At 51.8% G+C, this 23,270-nt stretch overlaps 1 protein-coding gene across 1 annotated transcript in view; it reads left to right on the forward strand.

Annotated features, from left to right (window-relative positions):
• The first annotated feature begins 1,941 nt into the window (after positions 1-1,941).
• Positions 1,942-23,270, forward strand: part of LOC144720848 (uncharacterized) — a 54,383-nt gene continuing 33,054 nt past the window's right edge. Inside the window, 2 exon segments of the mRNA XM_078597937.1 lie at positions 1,942-2,469; positions 8,788-8,975. Coding sequence (XP_078454063.1) covers positions 2,246-2,469; positions 8,788-8,975 — 412 coding nt within the window. The 5' untranslated portion in view covers positions 1,942-2,245.

The following is a 23,270-nucleotide window of genomic DNA, read 5'->3' on the forward strand; positions in this document are numbered from 1 at the left end:
AGCCATCTATGAAGGCTGGAACGGCACACGAGGTGGGTGGCCAGCACCACGCCCGAGCGCCTTTGTCTTCCCAGTGGCGATGTTTAGTACACACCGCACCAGGTACTCATTTGACGCTGAGTCGACCTAGGGAAGGCCCGGGACCGGTTCAGATATTCATCACTGGTGTTGGCCGTGAGCGCGAATCGAACTCGGGCCACCGTATTCGTAGCGCAGCGCGCTAACCGCTACACTACCGCACCCCGCTCTACACGTAAACACGCTCACACACACACACTGACACACACAGACCTGCGTTGCTCGGCTTTGCTGAGTGAGACGCCGCAGAAGGCGGTGCGCAGGGAGAGAGCCGATCTCGCCTTGGCACGACGTGTCCCAGGGTCACTGGCCGTGACCTCAGCATCCGCGCAATTCTCACCACGCAGCGGCAAGCGGCGAGAGGCACCGTGACCTCGTCACCCAATGCCCCCGTGAATCAATGCCCGGTGACCCCGTCCACGTCGCTTCTACCCCCACCGCCCCACCAACTCTTTACGCATCCACGGTGTTGGCAGTGAACGCGATTATGTGGGTGGTGGATGAACGCGGTGGTTTTTGATTGTCAGCGGGTTGACACGTGCTGTGCGAGCCCGCTGGACTCCGTATGAACCGTCATACATTTATTTAGACGTTATATGTATATGCACGTACAAAAACATGATACGTACATTAAATGGGTATAATAATAAGACATTAAATTTAGATTTAAAGCTTTCGTGACTGCAGGGAGTCATCTTCTTGGTTCTTTCGGTAAAGTCACGTAGAATGGAAATAATTATTTTATTATGTTTTATATTTATTATTTTATTATTTCCATTCTACGTGACTTTACCGAAAGAACCAAGAAAATAAGACATTACTTAGGAACAATTTTTTTACGAAATTGTAATATTGCGATTGCATATTAGGTACTATAAATAGAATTTCCAACTGTGCTCTGTGTTGCACGGATTATTTTCTATATTTAATAGAAAATCCATTATCGTCCGTAGTCAGAGATTAAGGACTACTGATCTCAACGGACACTCCACTTGCCCATGAACACAAGGTCACGTGCAGGCTTCGTCTCTGCGGTGCATCATTAATGAGCTCATAGTGACTCTATTTGGGAATAATGAACGCTTCCATACACACATCACCGATTACGCAACACCACACTCAAACACGGGGAATTATGTATATATTTATATGAATGATGATAACATTATTTACATAATTATAATGCCATCTGAACAATATTTACATGCGCATTGTCGATCAACGGCGACATTAAACACAGATTACAATGAAGCGTACGAACGCCACCACAAATAACCTCTAACGAGTTTAAAGAACGCATGGCTCTCCGTTCAGAAGTTACCAACCGCATTTGGTGGTTGTTCTTGTTGCGACTAACACTAACGACAGCACACGCAGTCTACAAGTTCCCTTCTCGCTACAGCTCACGCTGCTGTCACGCCTGAGCCATCGCGAGGGAGTGAGCAGCAGCAGCATCACGAGCGCTGGGGATTCTCTTCCATCGCTGGCGGCGCGCTCCCCAGGCAAGGCGCGCCACGCCGTCGTTGCTGGCCGGTTGACACCTCGAGCACCACTCTGGTGGCGGTGGTGGCCTCTCTCTCAAAACGGGGAGTCCACCACCCCTGTTCTACCCGCACCCCACTGCCGGCCAAACCAAGTGCACGATTCCATCCCTGGACGGAGTTAGCGCGCTGGGGCGCGGCTCAGACTCGCGGAAGAGAATCCCGCGTCACGTTCACGCGCGCCCACGTGAGCGACCGCGCTGCCGGGGTGCGTCGGCTCTCCTCCTCCTCCGCGTCCTCCGCCCCCTCTGCAGCCGCCGCCGCGGCCGCCTCCTCCTCCTCCCCGTCTCTCCTCCTCCTCCTCAGAGCCCCCCCCCCGTCCTTAGCCTGTCTGCGCGGAGCCGCCTTCGTGGCGAAGCCCCATCGCGCCGTGCACTGCGTGCGCCATCGCGGCCTCGCCTCCGCCGTCGTCGCCTTTAAATCCGCCAGCGTCACAACTTGAGACAACCGAATCAGCTTACGATCCTCTCTCTCTCTACCTGCCTGTTTGCCTTTCTCTCAGCCGTCAGCTCCTCCGCCGCCGTCCGAGCCTCGCCTCGCTGCTGAGCCGTGAGAGTCGCGGAACGAGGGACCCGCCTCGGGGAACCCGCGGGGTCCGTGACGCCACAGACCCCGCGCAGGGGTTCATGCTGGCGCTCAGCCCCGCAGACGCTAGCATGGAGCAAGGATTCCTCCCCCCGTCGTCTCACGCCAGGATGCCGAGAGACGGCTGCCCTCTCTCCCCGGGGCCACCGCTCGCGCCCTGGGCCTCGGGCCCCCCTGCGTCCCCCCACCAACTCGCGGCCTCCAGCATGGGGGGCTCCGGGGGGCTGTACGCGGGCAAAAAGCGCAAGAAACCCGTGATACGAAGGTAACCGCGAGACATTGATGCGGGGGGCGTGGGGGGGTCGGTTTCACGGGAGTTCTCTTGGCCAGTGGCGTAGCTATTGAGTGTGCAGGCGGTGCAACTGCACCGGTGCCTACGGGGCCGGAGGGGGGGCCCCAAGGACCGGCCACTGAAGTGGAAGAGTAATGCATTGGACAGCAGCCCCCCACCGTCCTCCCCGTGTCATGCCTCGCAGTAGGAGGAGGCACGCGCCAGACGACCCTAACGCCATTGCGCCGTCGGTGTTTACCGCAGTCGAGAGATGGTCTTTCTCGTCAGGGTTTACCCCAATTCCACACATCTTTTGATATCAATAGACGATCGTTGAGTGAGTAAGTGATGGACATTCTAATTCTGTGCCGGAATGTTTATGGAGCTCCAAAAAGTTGGCACGGGCATTATAACTCGAATAATATATATTTTTAAAAACTTTAAAAGTTAGTCACTCTTGAAAAAATTAAAAGGTTCGGTCCGAATTTTCAATTGCTTCAACCACTCGTGATACACGCTGCAAAGTAGACGGAGTCTGTGGGGTGTGACGCTGAATCAGAGAGGAGAAAGCGTTCACGTGCAACTGACTTTCCTTTATTCAACAACACTGGGAATTTAACACGAAGTTGGCTTTTGCGATCAATTTTATCTATAAGAGGGTTGTTTGGGTCAGATCGCGTAAATATAATAAATATAGATTGTAAATGTTGTGGGTTTACTCTCCAACACACAACCGGTGGGGCTGTACTCGTAAATAATTGCCACGTTTTGTTTACGTGACAAAAACATACCAATTGGCTGTGTCGGGTGGTGGCGGGTTTAACGACACACCTTATATTTACGCGATCTAACCCCCTAAAAAAATCTTTATTATGGATAACACTGGTAATTATTGCCCCCAAATGATCAAACAATGACCCTGATATAATAATAATGATCATCATCATTGTAATTCCAAACATCTGTGCCCCTTTTATAAACTATTCGCTCAGCGCACCCACCCGCTGCCCTGTGAGCCCTGCGGTAGCCCACCGGAGAAGCTAAACCCTTTGCATATTGTGTGTGTCTGTTTCGAGGGTCCATTTAACAAAACTCCGTAGGAGGTTTTTTTTTGTGGTATAATACGCGCCGTGCATAGATTTAAACGAAATACACGGGGACCATTCGGAACAGACAACAACAACCACCGCGACGTACATTCCATTCGTCAGCTTCCATTCGCTCAAGATATATATTGCATAGAACCCTTTGAAAATCCACTGCTGGATGAAATGGCTTCATTAGGCAGTGCCCGTCGCGGTGGGGAGGGCGAGTAGGTGGGGGTGGGGGGATGTTTGACCATATTTCACCACGCATGCCAGTGACCGGTTAGTGAAGGGGGAAGAGATTTGTCGCTGACCCAGTGCGCTGATGATGCAACTGCATCGACGGCTCATGGACCGTTGGGGGTGGGGGGTGAATTAGTTAAGGGGTTCATCTTGAATTCATCGCAATCAGGGTCCATGGCAGCAGCGCTGCGCCACTCATTTCTCCTCCACGTGCTTCTCAAGTGCTCTTCATGCTCGGTGTTGGCCGTGAGCAGAAATCGCGAACTCAGGCTCGCTGGCATCAGTGCAGCGTGCTAACCACTGCGCCACCGCTCCACACCTCCGGGTGAATTGATATAAGTACGGTATATAGAGAGCATGCAAAATGATCGTGGGAACCGAAAACGGCTGATATTGATAATGAAATGTAATACTAATAATGATTTAAACTTCGTAAGCACCTTTCACCCGGAGGTCGCAGGCTGCTGTGCGGATCTAAAAAAATGCAGAACTAAATTTCATCACGAAAATAAAAAAAACCCGCGGTTAAAACCAACACACACACTAAGAGCTGCTCCCCGAGTCCTGAGACCCTAAGCGCAGCGTCAGGGGGGGGGCCCTAGCAGTTGTCTCCCGCACACCCCGACAGCAGGCACGCAGCGCGCACTCAGTCTCGTGGGGCAAATGAATGGGAGGAGGAATTGGGTTCGGATCGCCAATCCACTCGCGACGAGACTCCACTGCTGGATGAGTGGCTCCCTCTCCACGCCGTGTCAGTCACGGGTGGGTGCGTCGGTGGGGGGGGTCGACCACACTCCCACCGTCGCGTTGGTCAGTTGCCGACTGGTGAAGCGGCGTTGGTGGTGAAGAGCAAGACCGGTGGAGAGATATCGATGCTGGCAGTGGCACGGAATGTAACTCGGATCGGCTGCCGGATTTGTCGCTCAAGATACTTGCGTCACCGCTCCACGCGTGCAGAGCAACACAGGGGGGACGCGAACAGAACATTGGTATTGGATCATGGCGTGTTGAAACGAAGCACACGAATAAGACGCGAATCGAATGGGCGAAACGCGACGGGTACGTTGGTGAGTAATGGCAGGCAAAGGAGGGAACGTCGTGGAGAGGACGAACGCCGCTGCGGAGATGGAGCGATGCGATTAGTTTCAAGTGCTAGAGTGAGATGGAATGTGGAATTGCAGGGCCGTGAGGAGCGGCGATGGCGTGGGTAGGAGGCGTTGATTCGACAGCGGATAGAGACAGTGGATGACGACGATGCGTGTGAGGCTCAGAGATATGCCAATCGCTGTGGGGTTCCACTCGTGTACAGTACGTGGCACGTGCTGTGTGAAGAAACGCAACACGTGCACGGGCGCGCACACACGTGTCGCATGTCGTGCACGCTGCATCGACGTGTTAAGCACGCCAGATACACACGCGTGTACCGTCGTGTCTTCCCGTTGCTCCATCTCTCCGTATCTCTCTCACCTTGCATCTCTATCCCCGTCTCTGTTTCTCCATCTGTTTATCTCTCCCCTTGCCGATGTCTCCGCGAGCTTCTCTCTCCCCCCGTGTATATCTCTCCACGTCTCTCCACGCGTGCGCACCTCCCTGTTCGCTTATCGTTGAAAAACAAAATGCACAATCATGTCCCCGACTTTTCCTTGATCCACTCCGAGCTGAACTGTGCGCGATTCTTCTAAATTCCGTCGCCTCCACCGCGGAGGGGACAAATACACGAATGCCGTGGTCGAAGGTTATCTTATCGCGCGCGCCGCAGTGTCTGTGATGGTCTGCGCGCAATGCGGGAGTTTTACGATCCCAGCGGTGGCGATGGTGCTGGTGGTGGTTTTCTGCACCACTCAATCCAGGAGCAAAATTTGATGCGAATAAGGGTGGTGACGGTGCTGATTGTGCTGATTTCGTGCGTCACTCAATCTCGGAGCGAAATTCGATGCGAGCGGTGGTGGTGATGGTGCTGGTTTCCTGCACCACTAAATCTCGGAGCGAAATTTGATACGAGTGGCGGTGGTCATGGTGGTGATGGTGCTGGTTTCTTGCACCACTGAATCTCGGAGCGAAATTCGATGCGAGTGGCGGTGGTCATGGTGGTGATGGTGCTGGTTTCTTGCACCACTGAATCTCGGAGCGAAATTCGATACGAGTGGCGGTGGTCATGGTGGTGATGGTGCTGGTTTCTTGCACCACTGAATCTCGGAGCGAAATTTGATACGAGTGGCGGTGGTCATGGTGGTGATGGTGCTGGTTTCTTGCACCACTCAATCTCGGAGCAAAATTCGATGCGAGCGGAGGCAGCGGCCACGCCACAACAACAACAACGGTCATCGCAGCGTAGTCGTTGGCTTTACGCGCCAGACAACAACACGAGTTATGACAATGAAATCGTGAATGCAGTCGTGCCGTGCGACTCGTGTTGATGCGATGGGCAATTAAAGACGCGTTAAATCATCCCGCTTCTGCGTTGCGGAGTTCTGTGCTTGCGTATGCTGGCAGCAAGGAATGTTCAGGGGCTTCGTGCGAGCGTCGGGGTCTGCTGGCCACGGACGAGAGGGCTTCAGAAGAGCGCCCGTGTGGTTTTGCTGTTCCTCCTCCGTTGAGGGAGCGCAGACTTGCCGTGGTCGACTCTACGCTCTGTAGTTTACCGTTGGTACGGCTACTTTATTACACACAATGGACAGGAAGGACAAGATCAATGAGCTCGCATAATGCGCATGCATCATGTACGTTGTTGACTCAAGAGCGCAGAAGGGTGGTCACCACATCTACGCCTCTAGGGAACGAGGCAGGTGGACTTCTCCACAAATCTGGCTGTCGCCTGATGAAGCCGGTTGTAATTACTGGCGAAACGTCGTACTCAGATTGTAAATCTTGTGGTTTGGCTCTCCAACACACCGGTTAGTGCTGTACTAGTGACGAAGTGACACGTTCTGTTTACGTGACAACCCTTACTAGTTGGCTGTGTCGGGTGGTGGTGGGTTTTAACGACACAATTGCATTACTTGTATCGAATGCAACAACAAAAACTTGTTGCATGGCCACAATCGCATTAACTGTACCGAATGTACAGCAACATCTGTGTGTCTCTATGGCTTTACTGTGTGGTCCATAGTTTGGGTTGTACGGCCACAATCGTAACACTGCGGCTTGAGTCTTTTAATTAGTTTATTTTATTTACGAAGGAGATGTTGTGAGTCGGCCATTGCAGAGCTACACAGTTTGGTTACAAAGCTGTTCTTCATCAGGCGCCATCAACGCTCAAAACCGCTGTCAACCTCACGACCCCAGCAGCGCAATTCGAGTTTACATCTACCGCAGCGTTGTCATCACGTCCAGAGGAGCATTGTTCATTAGCGATCAAAACACAAAATGAAACCCCACAAAATACCAGCAACAGTATCCGCATATGATCGATCAATCGGTCACGCTTGTCCATATTTCATTTCACGGAGCTCCGTGGTCGTCGCTTCTTGTACATATATATATAAAATAAAACACGTGGTTCGTTTTCTTTGTTGCTGTTGCTCTGGAGAGCGGAAGATCGACGATTGATGTTCGGTCGCCCCGCCGTCGATGGCAGTGTGTGGCTTCTCCTCCCGGCAGCTCGCGTGATAGGCCCTGCCACCTTACGTGGGAGTGATTTACACGATCACGGGACCCTTTCTCCCCAGCATCAAAGCATGCAAAAATAAAAATAGGTTTTTTACCCTTTCTGGCAATGAAGTAGGAGGTGATAAGATGTTCAAACGCCAAATAGAAACCCTTTTGCGAGGAATCAAGTTACTACATTAACCAGACGCAGTACTACTTGTGGTGAACATGCAAACTAACACGGCTCTGATGCGATTATATATTTGTTCCATTGTGTTTGTGCTGTTCGACTTTTGGGGTTGTTCTCTGGCCTGACACTGGTCGTGAGACTGGGCCACAAAGAAGGCAGTTGTCTCTGGTGTAGGCCAATCAGTCAAAGACGATGCATCAGATAATGCAAGGCCGTAGCCTTGGAGTCAACATTGGGGGGGGACCAAATCTTCCAGAAAAAAAAATCTCAATTTTAAAACTCAATTCCTGCCTAAAATATTTTTCAAAAATCACTAACACGTAGAATGGATTTATTTTTTACAATAATGTCTAACAGTGTATTGTATTGCATTGCTCTGTTTTTTTATTTTTTCACCTTTTCTTGTTTCATGGTATGTAACGGAAAATATGAGGGATTAATAAAGTACAACCATAACCTCAATCATATAAACATAAATCTTTTTTACAGCAATATATTTGGGGGGGGGGACATTTTGAGCATATTTGAATATGTATGTGTCCCCCCCCCAATATATATTATAATTACGGCATTGAGATAATGATCAGAGCAAATTTGTTTGCATGTTCACCAAGTGCTGTGTTTGTTAATGCTGTACTTGTTTTTACATCTTAACACCTATTTATTGACAGAAAGGGTAAAAAAACAATTCTTAGATTTTCATGATTTACAGTCTTGCACCGATTTACGTCTTCCCCCCTTTTACGTCATTTTGCAAGGACGTCGTCACTTTATTATCAACACCGCTACCCGATTCGCGTCGCCTCGACCCCACACACGCACACTCACGTCGTCGCTGACTGCATCTTCCGCCCTTTCTCTCGTATCCGTCGCCTCCACCCATTTGACCCTGTACAGCCGCTTTGATTGACGTCGTTTCGACGTTCGTTACGTCGAACATTCATTTCAGGAACGCATCACCCGCACGTACACCGGGGCATCGCTGGAATACACTTCAACTTTTCCGCATGTCACGTGAAGTTGGGAGCTTTAAGATGTTGCTGTTGTTGTTGAGTGCAACCTGCCACTTCGTCTGTGTCTCCACGTGTTCGTAGATAGTGCAGAGTGGGCAAGGGCTGTTAGCGAGCACCGAGCGTATACACACACACACATTCACGCGTGTAACCCTGCACAACACCCCCCCCCCCCTTCGTGTGCACCTCGCAGCCCCAAGGCGGAAGTGGTGGTGCCCAAGAAGACGAATCCTTCCAAGCGGCACCGGGACCGCCTCAACGCGGAGATGGAGCGCCTGGCCGGGATGTTGCCCTTCCCTCCGGACGTCATCTCCAAGCTCGACAAGCTCTCCATCCTGAGGCTCAGCGTCAGCTTCCTGCGGACTAAGAGCTTCTTCGGCGGTCAGTGAGGACCTACGCGGGTTTCACATTCCTTACCAAGTCATATTTTAGCGTCTGCGGTCAAAGCGAGAGGTATGCTGCTCGTGGTGGGCCAAGTGTGAGAAAATGCATTCTGGGTCGCTGGTAGACTGGAGGAGGTGGCATGTGACCGGATGGATGTGGTGTGCCGGGTGCGGAAATATTTTCCGGGTTTCTGACAGACTGCATTAAGGCATGTCGTTTGAAAGCCACATCCACGGTAACAGGGTATACTGGATATGGTGTGCCGGGTGTGGGATTTGTTTACGAGTCGCACAGCCGGACAGACCCAGCTGATAAAGATCCGCGCGCGCTGAAGACGCAACGGGCGTCCGCGTAGTTGACGGATTAATAACGCAGCATCCTCGAAGCCCATCCTACTCGGATGAACAAAGTCATTTTCCATTTTCCCCACAGAGGGGATAGGGAGGGAGCGAGGGGATTTGAGAGGAAGGGCCCAACGCACTAAGCCAGAGAATTTGTAAGATAAATTAGCAACGCTTAGCAGAGGAACACGTCATTGGCTTTGCCCTGTAAAGGAAAACAACATGTAGGACGGGGATGTTTCGGGCATTCGCCCTTCTTCAGGGCAGAGAGGTAGAGTCCAGAGAAGTTTTACTCATAGTTGGAAATTGAACCCTTCCCATTGGTCGTGCATCCACGTACGGCAGCAGGCGGCCGTCACCCCCCACCGCCGGCCCTCCCAACCCACTCGTTCGCGCATGCGCAGTTGAGCGAACGGTGCGCCGATGAGATTGAGCGAGCTCGAAAGAGGCGGCCCGGGTGGGACACGTCGGTAGAGGGGGGCGATGGCCGATGGTCAAGACCAAGGATGGAGTGGCAGCCCACAGAGGGAACGCGTCCGAGGGCACGTCCACCGTGACGGCATTGCGTGGCTTCGAGGGATGCGGTGGCGAATTGGGAAGGCCCTCATCCAGCAGTGCATTGGTCATGGCTGATGACGATGAACGTTTTGGGGCAATGGCCTCCATCAGAGGTGCTCTCTCTCTCAATACCGCGGTGAGGCAATGAACGTGCCACAGTCAACCCTGCATTCGCTCGCAGCATCTATAATTCATTTATAAATTAGAAAACATTCTGAATTATTCACGAACGCAATAGTAAATTGTTTTAAACCGAGCGCACGGTGAATATTTTGCTGATCGCAAACAATGTTTTGATCATACTGATGCAATAGGTTTCATTGTGCCGATTTGAGAAGCGAGATTAAAGCAGTCGATTCAGTTGGCTCGGATGATGATGATGATGAGTAATATATATAATTATTTATCCTCACGATTGCATAATCGTAACCCTCGAGTGCAGCGCTCGACCCCGTGGGACACGTGATGCCCACTGCTCAGATCCCGGGCTCCAATCCAGGTCTCAGCCGTCTGTGATTAGACTGCGTTCCCAACTATCGTGAGCTGATGGTCCCAGGCCTGTCACTGGTGGTTTACATCGAGACCAATAGACTCACATGGAGACCCTTAGTCTCACAAATAGACCCACAGACTAATATAGATACCCGTAGATTCCCACAGAGACCCATATAAACCCATATACTCACATAGAGACCCATATACTTAAAAAGAGACCCATAGACCCACATACACTGAGATGTAATTAAGTTGGGTTCTCAAGTGAAGTGAGTTTATGGGCTCGGCATCCATGACGTAGCTGCTCGGGTTAAGCAGCTCGATCATGGCACCTTCGTTTTCCTACTTTGATACTGCCAAAAAGAGGTGCCATGATATAACTGCTCAGCCCGAGCTATACATGCTCTGATACGTACATTGTCTTTGGATTGTTCGCCTTCTGGCGTTCTCTGATCTGCCACTGGTGAGGCGAGGTCATTAAGAAGGTTGTAGGCTAATTAGTTTAAAAGACAATGCCATCTATTTTCAGAGAATGTTTGTGTTTGCGTGTTTTGGCACAGGTACGTGTGGTTAATGCAGACTTGATGCCTTGCAAAAGGTATCTTATTGGTGTTTGACCATCTCAACACCGTTTAACACGTAGTAGGCTTTCGCGACCAATATCATCCATAATAGAGGTTTTTGGGTTAGATCGCATAAATATATAAATGTGTCGTTAAAACCCGCCACCACCCAACACAGCCAACTAGTAAGGGTTGTCACGTAAACAGAACGTGGCCAATTCGTCACTAGGACAGCACGCCGGTGTATTGGAGAGCCAAGCCACAACATTTAGAATCTGAGTACGACATTTCGCCAGTAATTACAACTAGCTTCATCAGGCGACAGCCAGATTTGTGGAGAAGTCTTATTGTTTCGTTCCTTACATAGAGGCGTAGATGTGTTCTTGCACAATGATGGGGGGGGGGATTACTGAGGCAACGTACATTATGCATGTGCATTATGCGAGCCCTTTGAACTTGTCCTTCCTGTCTATTGTGTTAAATAAAATAGCCCTACCAACGGTAATCCCTATTGAAGTACGCTGCCCTTTGTAGGCATGCATTTAAATAATGTATTATTTGATGATTCGCTTCCACACAGCACTAAGACGGTAGCTATCCGAACGGTTAAAGTTATTCTGATTTCTTTCAATTTCGATAGATTCTCTAATTTGTCTTGGCCAGTAGTAGCTAGTTTTGCAAAAAACTTCAACATTATCAAAATCAATTGAGTGTCCTTGTTGGCACGCGTGTTTTGCTACTGCTGACAGTTGCATTTGGGAGTATTTATCTGATGTTCCTTTAGTCTCGTGCTGATCATTCGTCCTGTTTGCCCAAAAGAACATTTACCGCAAGTGCAGTTAATCCGGTACACACCTTCTGTTGATAGCTTCGGTAATACATCTTTTGTACCAGATATTAATTTGTTTTTCCAAACATCTGGCTAGTTTATCAGTTACTCCCGCAATGACCGGTATTTTGATCATTTTAAGTACTTGGGCAGTTTCAATGCTCTTGTCATTTGATTTGGTTTTGGTATTCAATGCCCTGCTGATTTGTGCATCATTGTAACCGTTCATTTGCAGCGCAGGATGACTAAACTAGAACATTTTTAATTATGTTACCAGGTGTAAGGCCCCCTGAGCAATGTAGCTCTTTTTCAGAAGGCACCTGCTTATCACCCAAATTGCTTTGTCACGCAGAAACTTGTTGCAGCAGCCAAATACTCAAAAGCGACGACAAAAACTACCCCCCCCCCTCTCGGTGAGCGTTAAGCGGCCGTCAAACGGCGCGTCGGCGGTGGTGGTGCTGGTGGTGGTGGGGGCCACGCGGCGGCCGCCGGGAGGGAGCGGCGAGGAGCCAGCCGGGCCCTCTGGGCCGTGAGTCACCGGTGGCGGCCTCCGTCACAAGCGCGCCATTCTCACAGGAAAGAGAGAAATACAATAAAAAAGAGCAAAGCCTCAGACCCTGCTCTGGCTGCTGCTTGCGAGCGTCGCCCTCGCCACGGCGGATCTCGTTCGTTCGCAAAGGGAGCTTCAAAACTGCAACGTCGTTTCGTTATGCATTTTTAAAAATATATATAAATAGTGTCGAGTGAACCCAGTTGGATTTCCCGGTCACGGTTGATGTCTGTTGGAGAGTGGCTGTCTTTGGACTGGCCCTTGGCGATCACTGTGTCCGCCAACTCGCGTTGAGCAGCGTGGTGAAGCATGGCCAGACAACGACGGGCAGCATTGGGAGGCAAGCCTCCAGCAGTGGACTAATAAGAGGAGGGGTCAGAAAATGGAAGTCATCTGTGTATATATATGTTTTTTCAAGAGTGTCTGCGTTGGCATGGCTGGCCAGTTCCGTTGTAAGAAGTGTTTTGTACATGCGAGGACACCTTAGGAAGTCAGGAGGTGAGCCACGTAAAGCACTCCTCCTTTGATCGATGAGTCAGCTCGTGGCTGCTGAGCAAGTGGTGGAAATCCCCCACATTTCTCTGACAGGGGTCATTCTCCACATAAAATAACAACTGTTGACTTCCAACAAAGCTGCACCCATTAATCCACGGGGACGTTGACTGTGCCCTTCATTTGTGTATCTGTTCGATCACTTCCTGGGAAATACTCGTCGAGAGCGATGAAAGTTTATTTCGGTATATTTCGCCCCACGCGCCACCCACCTACACCACCGCCGCCACCGAACCAACGGAGAGGCGCTTTGCTCCGTCCACGGGTCCAAGTGAATCAGCTCCCGCGACTCGCGTCCCCCGTGCCGTTCTCTCCACGTTGCGTAACCGCCTGAAGCCGCAACCTGCACGCAGCGAGCCGAGACCCCACCTAGCGCCTCTGTCGCGGGGGAGCTTTGCGGAGGCTCTGATGAATGGTTTCGGGTTTTCCCTCTCCTGTTATGCGACTCGATTCATGGGCCAGACGTCTCTGTCGAGTGGTGCCCCCCCTCTGCGGGCCACGGGAGCCTCTTACCCGTGCCAGGTTTTGCCCCCCCGGGCACCTTCGCCTCTGGTGCTGGGACAAAGACAAAACTCCCCCGTGTAGCCTTCAACAGACGATTGGGGCAAGTGCTGCGAGCGTGCACCTATGAAGGCCGACACGGCACACGAAGGGGGTTTGGTGACCAGCACCACGCCCGACCGCCTTTGTTTCCCCAGTGGCGATGTTTTTTACACACTGCATAAGGAACTCATTTGAGGCTGAACCGACCTCGGGGAATCAAACTCGGGTCACCGGGTTCGTAGCGCAGCGCAGCGCAGTAATCGCAACACACGCGCACGCACGCGTGTCCGGGGCGAGTTGACACAGTGGGAGAGCACAGATGGTGCATCCGATTAGAACGGTTGGCTACGTACGGTGCGAAAGAAGTTCAACATGCGTTAACCCATGGCACCTGGCTCTGTGCCATGACCTCCTGCTAGCGAGTCTTCCACAGCTCTCGTGGCCTCGAAGTGCACCTAGCCTGGCACCAGCGCTGTGGTGAACTGTTGTCACTGCTGTTGTTGTGTGGAGGGCGGTCGCGTAGTGGTTGGTGCACTGCGCTACGAACCCGGCGACTTGCCAGTGCTGAGAGGTCAACTAGATCAACTCAGCCTGAAATGAGTACCCGGTGCAGTGTGTAGCCAGGGGAGACAAAGGTGGCCAAGCATGTTGCTGGCCACACCACCTCCTTGTGCGTGGTGCCATCCTTCGTAGGTGCTCGCTGACAGCACTTGCCCCAACAGCCTTTGTAGGCTGAGCGGAATCTTTCGCTTTGTGTATTTGTGTGTTTGTGTGTTACAGGCATATTGTACATCCAAGCCGTTGCATCATTTGCAGGAGTAGACTTAGCAGCCCGTTGCGTGCCGCCATGTCACGGGGAACAGGAAAGTGGAAGCAACGATCATCAGGGAGAAAGAAATGTTCTCGCAGTGAGGAATCACACACGCTGGCAACTCAGCCCACTGAGGGAGCCTCCGCTCTGTTCGGGGATTAGACTGCCCGGAGAAATGCGAGCACACGTCAAAAACGGGCACATGTGCTAGGGCGAGATAACTCCTAAAGCGCTTAATTGAAAGTATCTAATTGGCAATCTCGCCCCCCCCACCCATCAAATGGTACACATCTGAGTGTTGTTATCGGGGAGATGTTGGGAGTTTCACAACGATTGGTATCGTGGCGTTGTCGTTTTCATTAACAAAAATCGTCAAGTGTGCTCAGAGCACGCAGGCAATAAGACTTGCCAGGCATATCGATAAGCAGCCGATGGCAAACTCTTTGAACAATCTTAAAAATTACAGAAATAAAACTCATCATCATCATACGCCTTGGTCAATCTACTGCTGGATGAAGGCCTCCCTCAAGTCGTCGCCACCGCTCACGATCCTGCTGCACTCGAACGGCCGTCACTGCTCCATCTCCCCGATAGACGTCCTCTCGGACTCGCCCCATTCCTTGGCTGCCCATTGCCGCTCTCATCCTCGACCATCACCATCGCCACCTCCGATTAGCTCGGCTGGCTACCTACGGTGAAGCTCAACTGACATCATCAATAAAAACAAACTGCATGACAAATTACAAACACAGTGACTGAACCCTCGCCATGACGATCCCCGCCGAGGTGCGACAGCGTGTAATCGGCAACCGCACGCTGACCCCCCCCACTCCGCCGCAACCAACCTCGCTTTCCCCCTCCCTGCCCGCGGCGCTGGCGGTACAATGGGACATTGTTGGGCTGGGAGCAGCCGAGCGTGTCGCAGGAAGGGAGCAGCGCCGCGAGCGGCAGTGCGGGATTTTGAGGCCCGCATGAGAGGTGCCTCGTTTTGAATGATTCTCATTTTTACGCCCGTTGCGCAACGTGTGCAATGTCGCGCAATTGTTCAAATGTTTTCGTGCACATTAATGACCGACGACCGAGAGAGTGAAAGAGTAGGGCATTTCGGCGGAAAAATCACGGAATGAAAAGCCATCCGCGCAATCGTGCTCGATGAAAAAGCGTTCACGGTTACGCAATTTGTTTTGGGTGAAGACGGAGCCAATGCAAAGTGCCATTTGTGGGGCGGCCCCATCGATACATGGTGGTGAGATGTTAACTACCTCACCTGGTATGGAGGAGGTCGTGGGTTCGATCCCGACCCTGTCTGTCGCCTGTATATTTTGCCTTTGCATGTTCTTCCCGTGATCACGTGAATTTTCCTTTGAATCCTCTGGTTTTCCCCTCCACATTTAGAATCAACATGCGTTCATAGCGTAGTGACATCGCGGGATGTCAACATGTTGGGTGCAGTGCCGGCCCTAGAGGGGCACGGCGTGCCTTGTAGCGACATCGCGGATACCACAGTGGTGTGGGTGTAGTACCGGCCCTAGAGGGGCCCGGTGAGCGCTGAATGACAGCGCTGGATGGCACCACGCTTTGCGTGCAGCGACAGCCCTACAGGATAGGGTGTGTGAGTGCCGGCCGAAGGATGAGATTTCTCGAGGCCATGGTACTCTGGTTGACCCGGGAGGTCACGTGACCAGGTAAGTCTACAAAGGGGCCCCAAGAGGGGGCTAGGGGTGGTCACGTGGTTGGGACCCAGATCCTTCCCGAGGATTCTGGAAGGTGGTCGTGGCCAAGGGCGGAGCCGGCCACACCACAGATAATCTAAGCCAGGTCCCGAGAGGAACCAGGGTTGTTGTTGTTCATCTTGGAAGAAACCCTTCATTTACGTTCTCCGTTCAACGAGTCTCCAACACGTGGACCCGGGCCGAAGCTGTTGGTCCCGGTCCGTAGTAGCAGTTACGTTGTAACTAGTGTCGTTAGCCTGGTGGTCACCACCATAGATTGTTATTCTGTTACGGGGAAGTTACCCCGTGTGTTGGAACTGAATACATGTGTTGCCTCCAAGTCTACGTCTGCGATGCAGTTGAATCCATTACAATAGTATTTGGCAACTGCATTCAATTTCCACGTGATAAGCCACTTATTTGAGCTATTATTTGTGGCCAGGCTGCTTCTGAAAAAGAGCTGTGTAACTCAGTGGGCCTTATCTGGTAAAATAAAAAAATGTTTAGTTTAGTTTTAGATACAGCGCACTCGTCGAGAGCTGTTGTAGAAGGAAGTGGTGATGATGGTAAGATTGGGATGTGGTGGCATTAACCAAATATATAAAAGCTTTACATTCGATGAAAAAAAAAGATTAATGTTATTACTCTTTGGTTCTTTCGGTAAAGTCACGTAGAAAGAAAATACATGAAATAATAATAGAATATGACGTTTTGATTGCAACAGGTAGAACTAAATTTGAAAGAGAGACAAAACACAGACACGGAGACACACAGACAGACACACAAGCAGAGAGATACAACACAGAGCCACGCAGAGAGAGACACACAACATAGACACACAGAAGCAGCCTGGCCACAAATAATTTAGTTCTACATGATGACGACCGCTTGTGTTGCAATCGAAACGTCGTATTCTATTGTTTAATTTATTTTCTTTCTACGTGACTTTACCGAAAGAACCAAAGAGTAATTCCTGCAGTCACGAAAGCTTCAAATCGAGTTTATAAATGTTATTATTAAATATTACGGCAGCAATTTCCACACTCTTAAGTTTGAGGCTGGGCGAAAGCACATAAGCGATTTGTGAAAATGAGATGTGGTGTCATCGATGAGGTGCGTAAAAATTAAAACGTTATCAAACATTCGGTGACAACACATAACGAGAGCAGCAGTTACCGATGAAGGAAGCACAACCCGTTCTTACTCGAGAGCTTTAGCAGAAGGAAACGGTGGTGAGATTGAAATTGCGGTAACACTGACGACATTTTGCCGTGATGACCTGATTTCTCGAACGCTCGTGACTTTTGTGAACTCGTCTTTTGGAGGAGGCTAAAACAATGCTTGTAGATTGTCGCACCAGCAGCACAGGCTGCTGGTAACACAATGACATATTTATTTATTTTACAAATCAGCTGTTCTGGTCACTGGGCGCCGGTCCGCGCCATCTCCCGTGCACCCGCGAGGATTCCATCCCTGCCGCATCACAAGGCAGCGGGCAGACAGGGCAGCATTGACGACCCACCACCCTCTCTCAATGCGGCCTTTCTCAGAGCCGCTGGGGGCATGTCTCGCTCAAAACCCACTGCGGCCTCTTTGTGCCCCACATTTCAACAGAGAATCAAACTGAGAATTAAATAAGCCGGAAGTACAGTCGGGCTACACCAGTAAAAAAAAAAGGGGGAAGAGCAAATCTGGGAAGAGAGACGACCTTCGTTGCAGACGCGTTCGGCGCGTCACCGTCTCGCGGGCGTTGCTCGCGTTTGTAATTTATGGGGAACTACGGCGGCGTGGCTCGCGAGCGTGCAGGCGGTGCAACTGCGCTGGTGCCCACGGGGCCGGAGGAGCCCGGGGAAGGGGGGGACCATTGGAAGAAGGGACGCAGCAGACAGAGCTGCGTGGGACATTGAGTACAATCTCAACTTCGTGTTTAACTTCTTTAAGTTTGAGGTGTGTCATGTAGGGGTTGTATTTTTCAGAAGCGACCTGGCCACAAATGATCGCTCAACGAAGTGGCTTATGTGGAAAATCATAGGAGACAAATAATCTCAACGCATGTTTAGAGGACCCGGAAAAAAATTCACGTGACCACGGGGAGAGAGAGAGAGACACACGAACTACACATATACAGCATGCATCAGGGTCGGGATAGAACCCACGACCTCCTACTTTCCTTCACTCCAACCACCTCCCCCCCCCCCAGCATTCTATGCCAGCTTGGCTATCGGTTTCATATCAAGAGATGAATAAATTTCCATTCAGAAGTTACATTCGGAATGCTGGCACTGAATCGGCCCGTGTCAGAGAATTATCGACTTGGCATGCGCACACACGCACGTGAGCCACGAGTGATAGTTTCTAACTTCTGAGCGCTGGACTTGGCGACAGAGCGGCAGCGAGGTCACCACGAGCAGAGCACGCGACAGGCTGATGCGGTCCGGTGAACTGGTACGCCCCTGAACGCCGTCAGTTTGTTTTTCCTTTCGGCACGTTGGCGTCACGGGTACGCCGCAACCAACATTTACCGCCCCGTCCCAAGTTGCGCCGAGGAGTTGATGGTGGTGCTGTTGCTGTTGGCTGCTGGTGCTGCTAAAACCTTCTCCTCTCCTTGAACTCGCTGCAGCCCGTGTGGTGATGGTGCTCCCCACTCCCCCTACCCACACTGCTGTTCAAGAGCGAGTTCTGGGATTCTGACCTAGCGACGACGAACCAGCGGTGACAGCTGCCCCCCGGGTCTACCATGTGCGCTGTGAGCAGGAAAACCTTGCGCCCTCTCGCTTTTGGAAGTAATTTTCTTTCCCCCGAAATTATTTTTCAGATGTCTTTTTTTGTTCATCATCCATTAAATATTTCTAATTCGGCCTGCCACAAATACAGGCAGTCCCCACTGGCAACTCCGACGTCGTTTTCCCATAGACAGGAAAAACAGAAGAAACATCACTTGCCGATGCCTTTTTACATTTATCGGCCATATTTAACCGAGTTTAATAGGTAAGCATCCACAAAAAACACTTCCCAACGACGAAAGCGCCAACGAGACCGACTGTTCAAATGCGAGTCATGTTGGAAGATGCGTCGTAAATCGGGGTTTCTGCGTCGTAAATCGATCCACGTAAACGTCGTCGGTGTGGATCGCCGTCAAATCGGACCGCCGTAGACCGGAGACTGCCTCTGATATGTTCACCCGCGTCACCCACGCCACCTGCCCTCCGCTCGCCCCTTGTCCCCAGCGGGGCGGCATCACGAGGCCTCCACGCCATCGGCGGAATCGAGCAGCCGCTATGTTCGTCCTGACAAAGCGCTCGCTCTGTTTAACGTGAATTACGGCCACGCGTGTGCGCGCACGCGCGTGTGTGTGTACATCATTCGCGACGGCCAGGGCTGCGATGATTTCGCAGAGCGGAGCCAAACGACCTCGTATTTCAGAGCCGCTTGTGAAGAGCGTTGAAGCAGCAGCGGTGGCGCCATCGTTAACGGCTCGTACCGCGAACCCAGAGAATCAAGTTCGGTTCCCAGCCGAGGCAAACGCCAGCGGTGAGAGCGATATCTGCAGTGGTCCCTGATCTCGCCACTTCACCGACTCTCAATGACCATCATTGTGAAGTACGGTTGAACAACGCCCCATGGGAGAGGCCATCATCCAGCAGTGGATTTATGGAGAGCCGTGAGATGTTGTTTTACATGAAAGACTGGTACCAGGTTGAAAACAAATCCCTCTTGGCTGACCCGGGTCACACTTTCAAAAGGAACTTGCAATCTCATAGGGTGCTCACGTGGTTAAACAAAGACAACTGAGCCTGATAAACTGAATCATGCCACCGCCAACTTCCCTGTTGGCTGCTGAAAGTCTATTGAGTTAACCCCAACCCCACCACCCGCCCCCACCATGCCATTGACATGTTAATGTCAAGGAGCCGAATTTGGCCGAAACGTTCAGTTACCGACGTGATACGGACACACGTGGTGCTGATGAAAGTGATGAAACCTGGGGTGGAGATGCTCTAGAGGTTCAGCGTGGGCCAACTCTGACAACCGAGACACGTTGCGATGATTTCATCACTTTTTTGCTCTTGTTGTTTTGTTTTCAACGGTAAAAAGATGCGAGATTGGCACGGAGATCGGGAGTTGCTCCGTTTACCGTTTGGTGATCGATGCTCGCCGAGCCGAGCCGCCTGCATCAGGCCTCCGCCCGCTCACGAAGGGGGAGCAGCAGTTTCTGCGCTCGCACACGTTTCGACACCGGCCCGCGCTCTCCGCCGTGCATTCCCCGTCCGGTTCGACAACAAGAAACCGGAATGACAATCCCCAAGCAAAGAGTACATGTTCACCCCATTTTTCTTTTTTTCTTTGCCGCCGCCGCGAGCACGTTCCAAATGTGTGCCGCCGGCTTCGTGGCAATGCACGAACAGAAACACCGTCTGCAGCTATGACCATTATTGCATCACCCCCCGCCCCCCCTCCCGCCTCAGAAGTGGCCGCGGAAAAGATGACGTCGCTAAAAAACGAGCGGAGATTGCATTCAAGGGGCCTCTTTCACTCCCCCTCCCCGCTTTTATAACGTCCTGAAAAATTGCCGTTTGTCATACGTCAACCGAACTGAAATGTAGTCGGAGAGCTATAATTTAGCCAGATCAAGCGATAAGCTCAATTTAGAATTTTTTTAGTGTGTGTGTGTCATTGGTGACCAGGATTCTACCGTCAAATCATTGCACCTGAGAACCAGTTTAATCGCAGGTGTCTGCCCGGATTTGTACCCTGCATCTCAGGTTGCAGCTCAGCAGTAATGAGCCCTGAACCGTCCGGCCAGCAGCTTGACAACTTAAAAGCTCCAGTGACAAAAAAACATGTTTTTGCTGCAGTGGTTTGGGCAGTAGATCGACTGAAGGTGAAGAATGCTCAAATCTCGTAATCTCGACTCGGAATTCGTTTAAAACATAACGTGGCGAACGGCGTTGCCAGCGTTTGCCCTCTGCCGACTTCTGCGTTTCCCTCTGCCAGTGGAGCCGGCCGCTCCCCGCGTGCTCAGCTTTCAGGTTTCTCGCACAAACACCCACGGGGACAGGCTGGGGGGAGGGGGAGGTTTGCGGCACGCGATAAGAGCGGCGCGTGGCGTGCACCACACCACCACATTGCCTTGTGATCGTGGGTGGCACCCAGTGTCATAGCCACACCGTGGCATAGCCTCTGAGTCTGCCGGGCAGTGCATTTAATTGGGACATTCTTATCACGGGAAGCAGAGTTTATCACAACAGCAGCAGAGGAGGGGAGAGAGCTGCATGTGTAGTGTATTTCACGGGGACACACACTTGAACTTGGAGGCAACACGTTTATTCGACAACCCCTACAGGGTAACTACATAACGTACAACAGTTAACTAGATCCCGACAGGGTAGCTACATAACCGTGTCAGGTCAGTAACGTACTGCCTGACCCACGATGCCGAACGTGACGACCGAAGACTGAAGATCGTAGCACGGCGGGTTGATTCCAGAAGCCAGACAGCCGCGATTGCTCTCGTCACTTCCCTTTTATTCTCCCGAGCGCGTGGTCTCGCTCCGCCTTCGGCCACGCCCCCTTCTGGATCTCACCAGAAGGTTCTTGACCGAGCATCACGTGTCCCTCAAGCCACCCTTTGGGCCCCCTCGCTACCCTGTGCCGGTCACGTGCCCTCTCGGGGTCGCCCAGACTGTCACGTCCTCACATGCCCTCTCTCTGACCGTCATCCGAACCATGCCCTCTAGGTCCCGCTTCCACGCCATAGCTACTCCGGTGCCAGAGAGAGGCTCGAGACGCACCGTTACACTCTTGTAACAGCAGCTGACGCTATACGCCATAGTGGCTCCATTAACGTCACTGCACTTGTAAACGCATTATCTCGAGTGCTCTGTTATCATGCAACCGACAAAAAAAAAAACTGGCACGTTCAATGTCTCGGGACAGCGACTTACAGATTTCCCCAGGACACAGCGACCACAACAAATGGGGACAGGTAGCAACTCCGGTTCACGCGGGCGGCTGTGGGCCGGCCGCACGCGGCGCGATCCCCATCGCCGCTCTGGCCTCGTGTGGCCAGCGGAGACACGCGCGGGTACCGTGCTGTACCCCCCCCCCCTCGTCCTGGACTCTGACACACGCCGCTCTCACTTTGGCGAGCTGTAGAGCGCCGTTTATGGCCACGTCCTGGGTGAGAGTCTCCCATGAGCAGATGCGAAATATTGGCTCTGACCCGAAGCGTCAACGCGCAGTCACGTGATGTGTTTTCCCAGCGTACTATTAATATTTAACTTCGGGCCCGTGCCCGTGTTTTCGCTAATGACTACAGTATTTCTTTATTCCACTTCTCCTTCCTCATGTTGTTTTGCTCACACATTGTTAATTTTACTGTGTGTGTGTGTTTACGTGCGTTGTGTATTTCTTCTGCGTTTCACTCGCTAATTTATCGACGCGCGTCGCCTATGGCAGGGCCGTTTTGCCGTTCCCCATTCCGCTCCGCCGAACCCTCGTGGGCAAAGCGGCAAACAAAGCGGAGTAAGGAAGCCAGCCAGGGGTGGGGAAACCCTCTTACGTACCGAGGGCCGAATAACCACTTTAATATCTCCCCGTGCGGGCACGCGCATGTCGGTTGACACTTGAACAGCGGGTCGCGCTACACGGCCGGCGCTCTGCTATGCTCTGGCCGTGTGCTCGGAGCTACACGAAGACTGAACTCGCTGCGAGTTGATGCGCAGTGTTGTTGCCAGGTCCACAATGGTCCCCTCTGGTACCCGATTGGCGTGGCTAAGATGCTTCGCAGTGACGGATAAGTGATCGTTTTGCGGGCCGTTCCGAAGTGGTTGGAACCTCATGTTTGCCGAGGTACCGTACGAAACGAAGCCGTGGGCCGTGCGTATCTGGCCCCATGGGGCCGTAGGTTCCCCACCTACAAGGTGAATTTTATTTTATTTTATTAGGTAATGCCCAGTGAGCTATCGACTTGGTTTCAGAGGCGACCTGGGCACGAATCATCGCTCATCAAAGTGACTTATTCATTCATCACACGTGGGAATTCATAGTAATAGCCCAATGATTTAAACGCACTTGTGTTGAGGGCAAACCGAAGGACCCGGAGATAAATCCACGCCACCACGGGGAGAGAGAACATGCACATTCCAAATATACAGGTGTCCATAATAGAGGTTTTTTTTGGGTTAGTAGATCGCGTAAATAAAAATGCGTCGTGAAACCCGCCACCACCTGACGCAGCCAATTAGGATCCGGGATCGAACCCAGACCTCCTGTAGAGCAGGCGAGGGAGATAACGATGGTGCGTTGACGTTTACAGACCCTACCAGCGCCGCACGG

This window comes from Lampetra planeri, chromosome 10, assembly GCF_965212315.1.
Source record: "Lampetra planeri chromosome 10, kcLamPlan1.2.h2, whole genome shotgun sequence".
NCBI classification, from domain to species: Eukaryota; Metazoa; Chordata; class Hyperoartia; order Petromyzontiformes; family Petromyzontidae; genus Lampetra; species Lampetra planeri.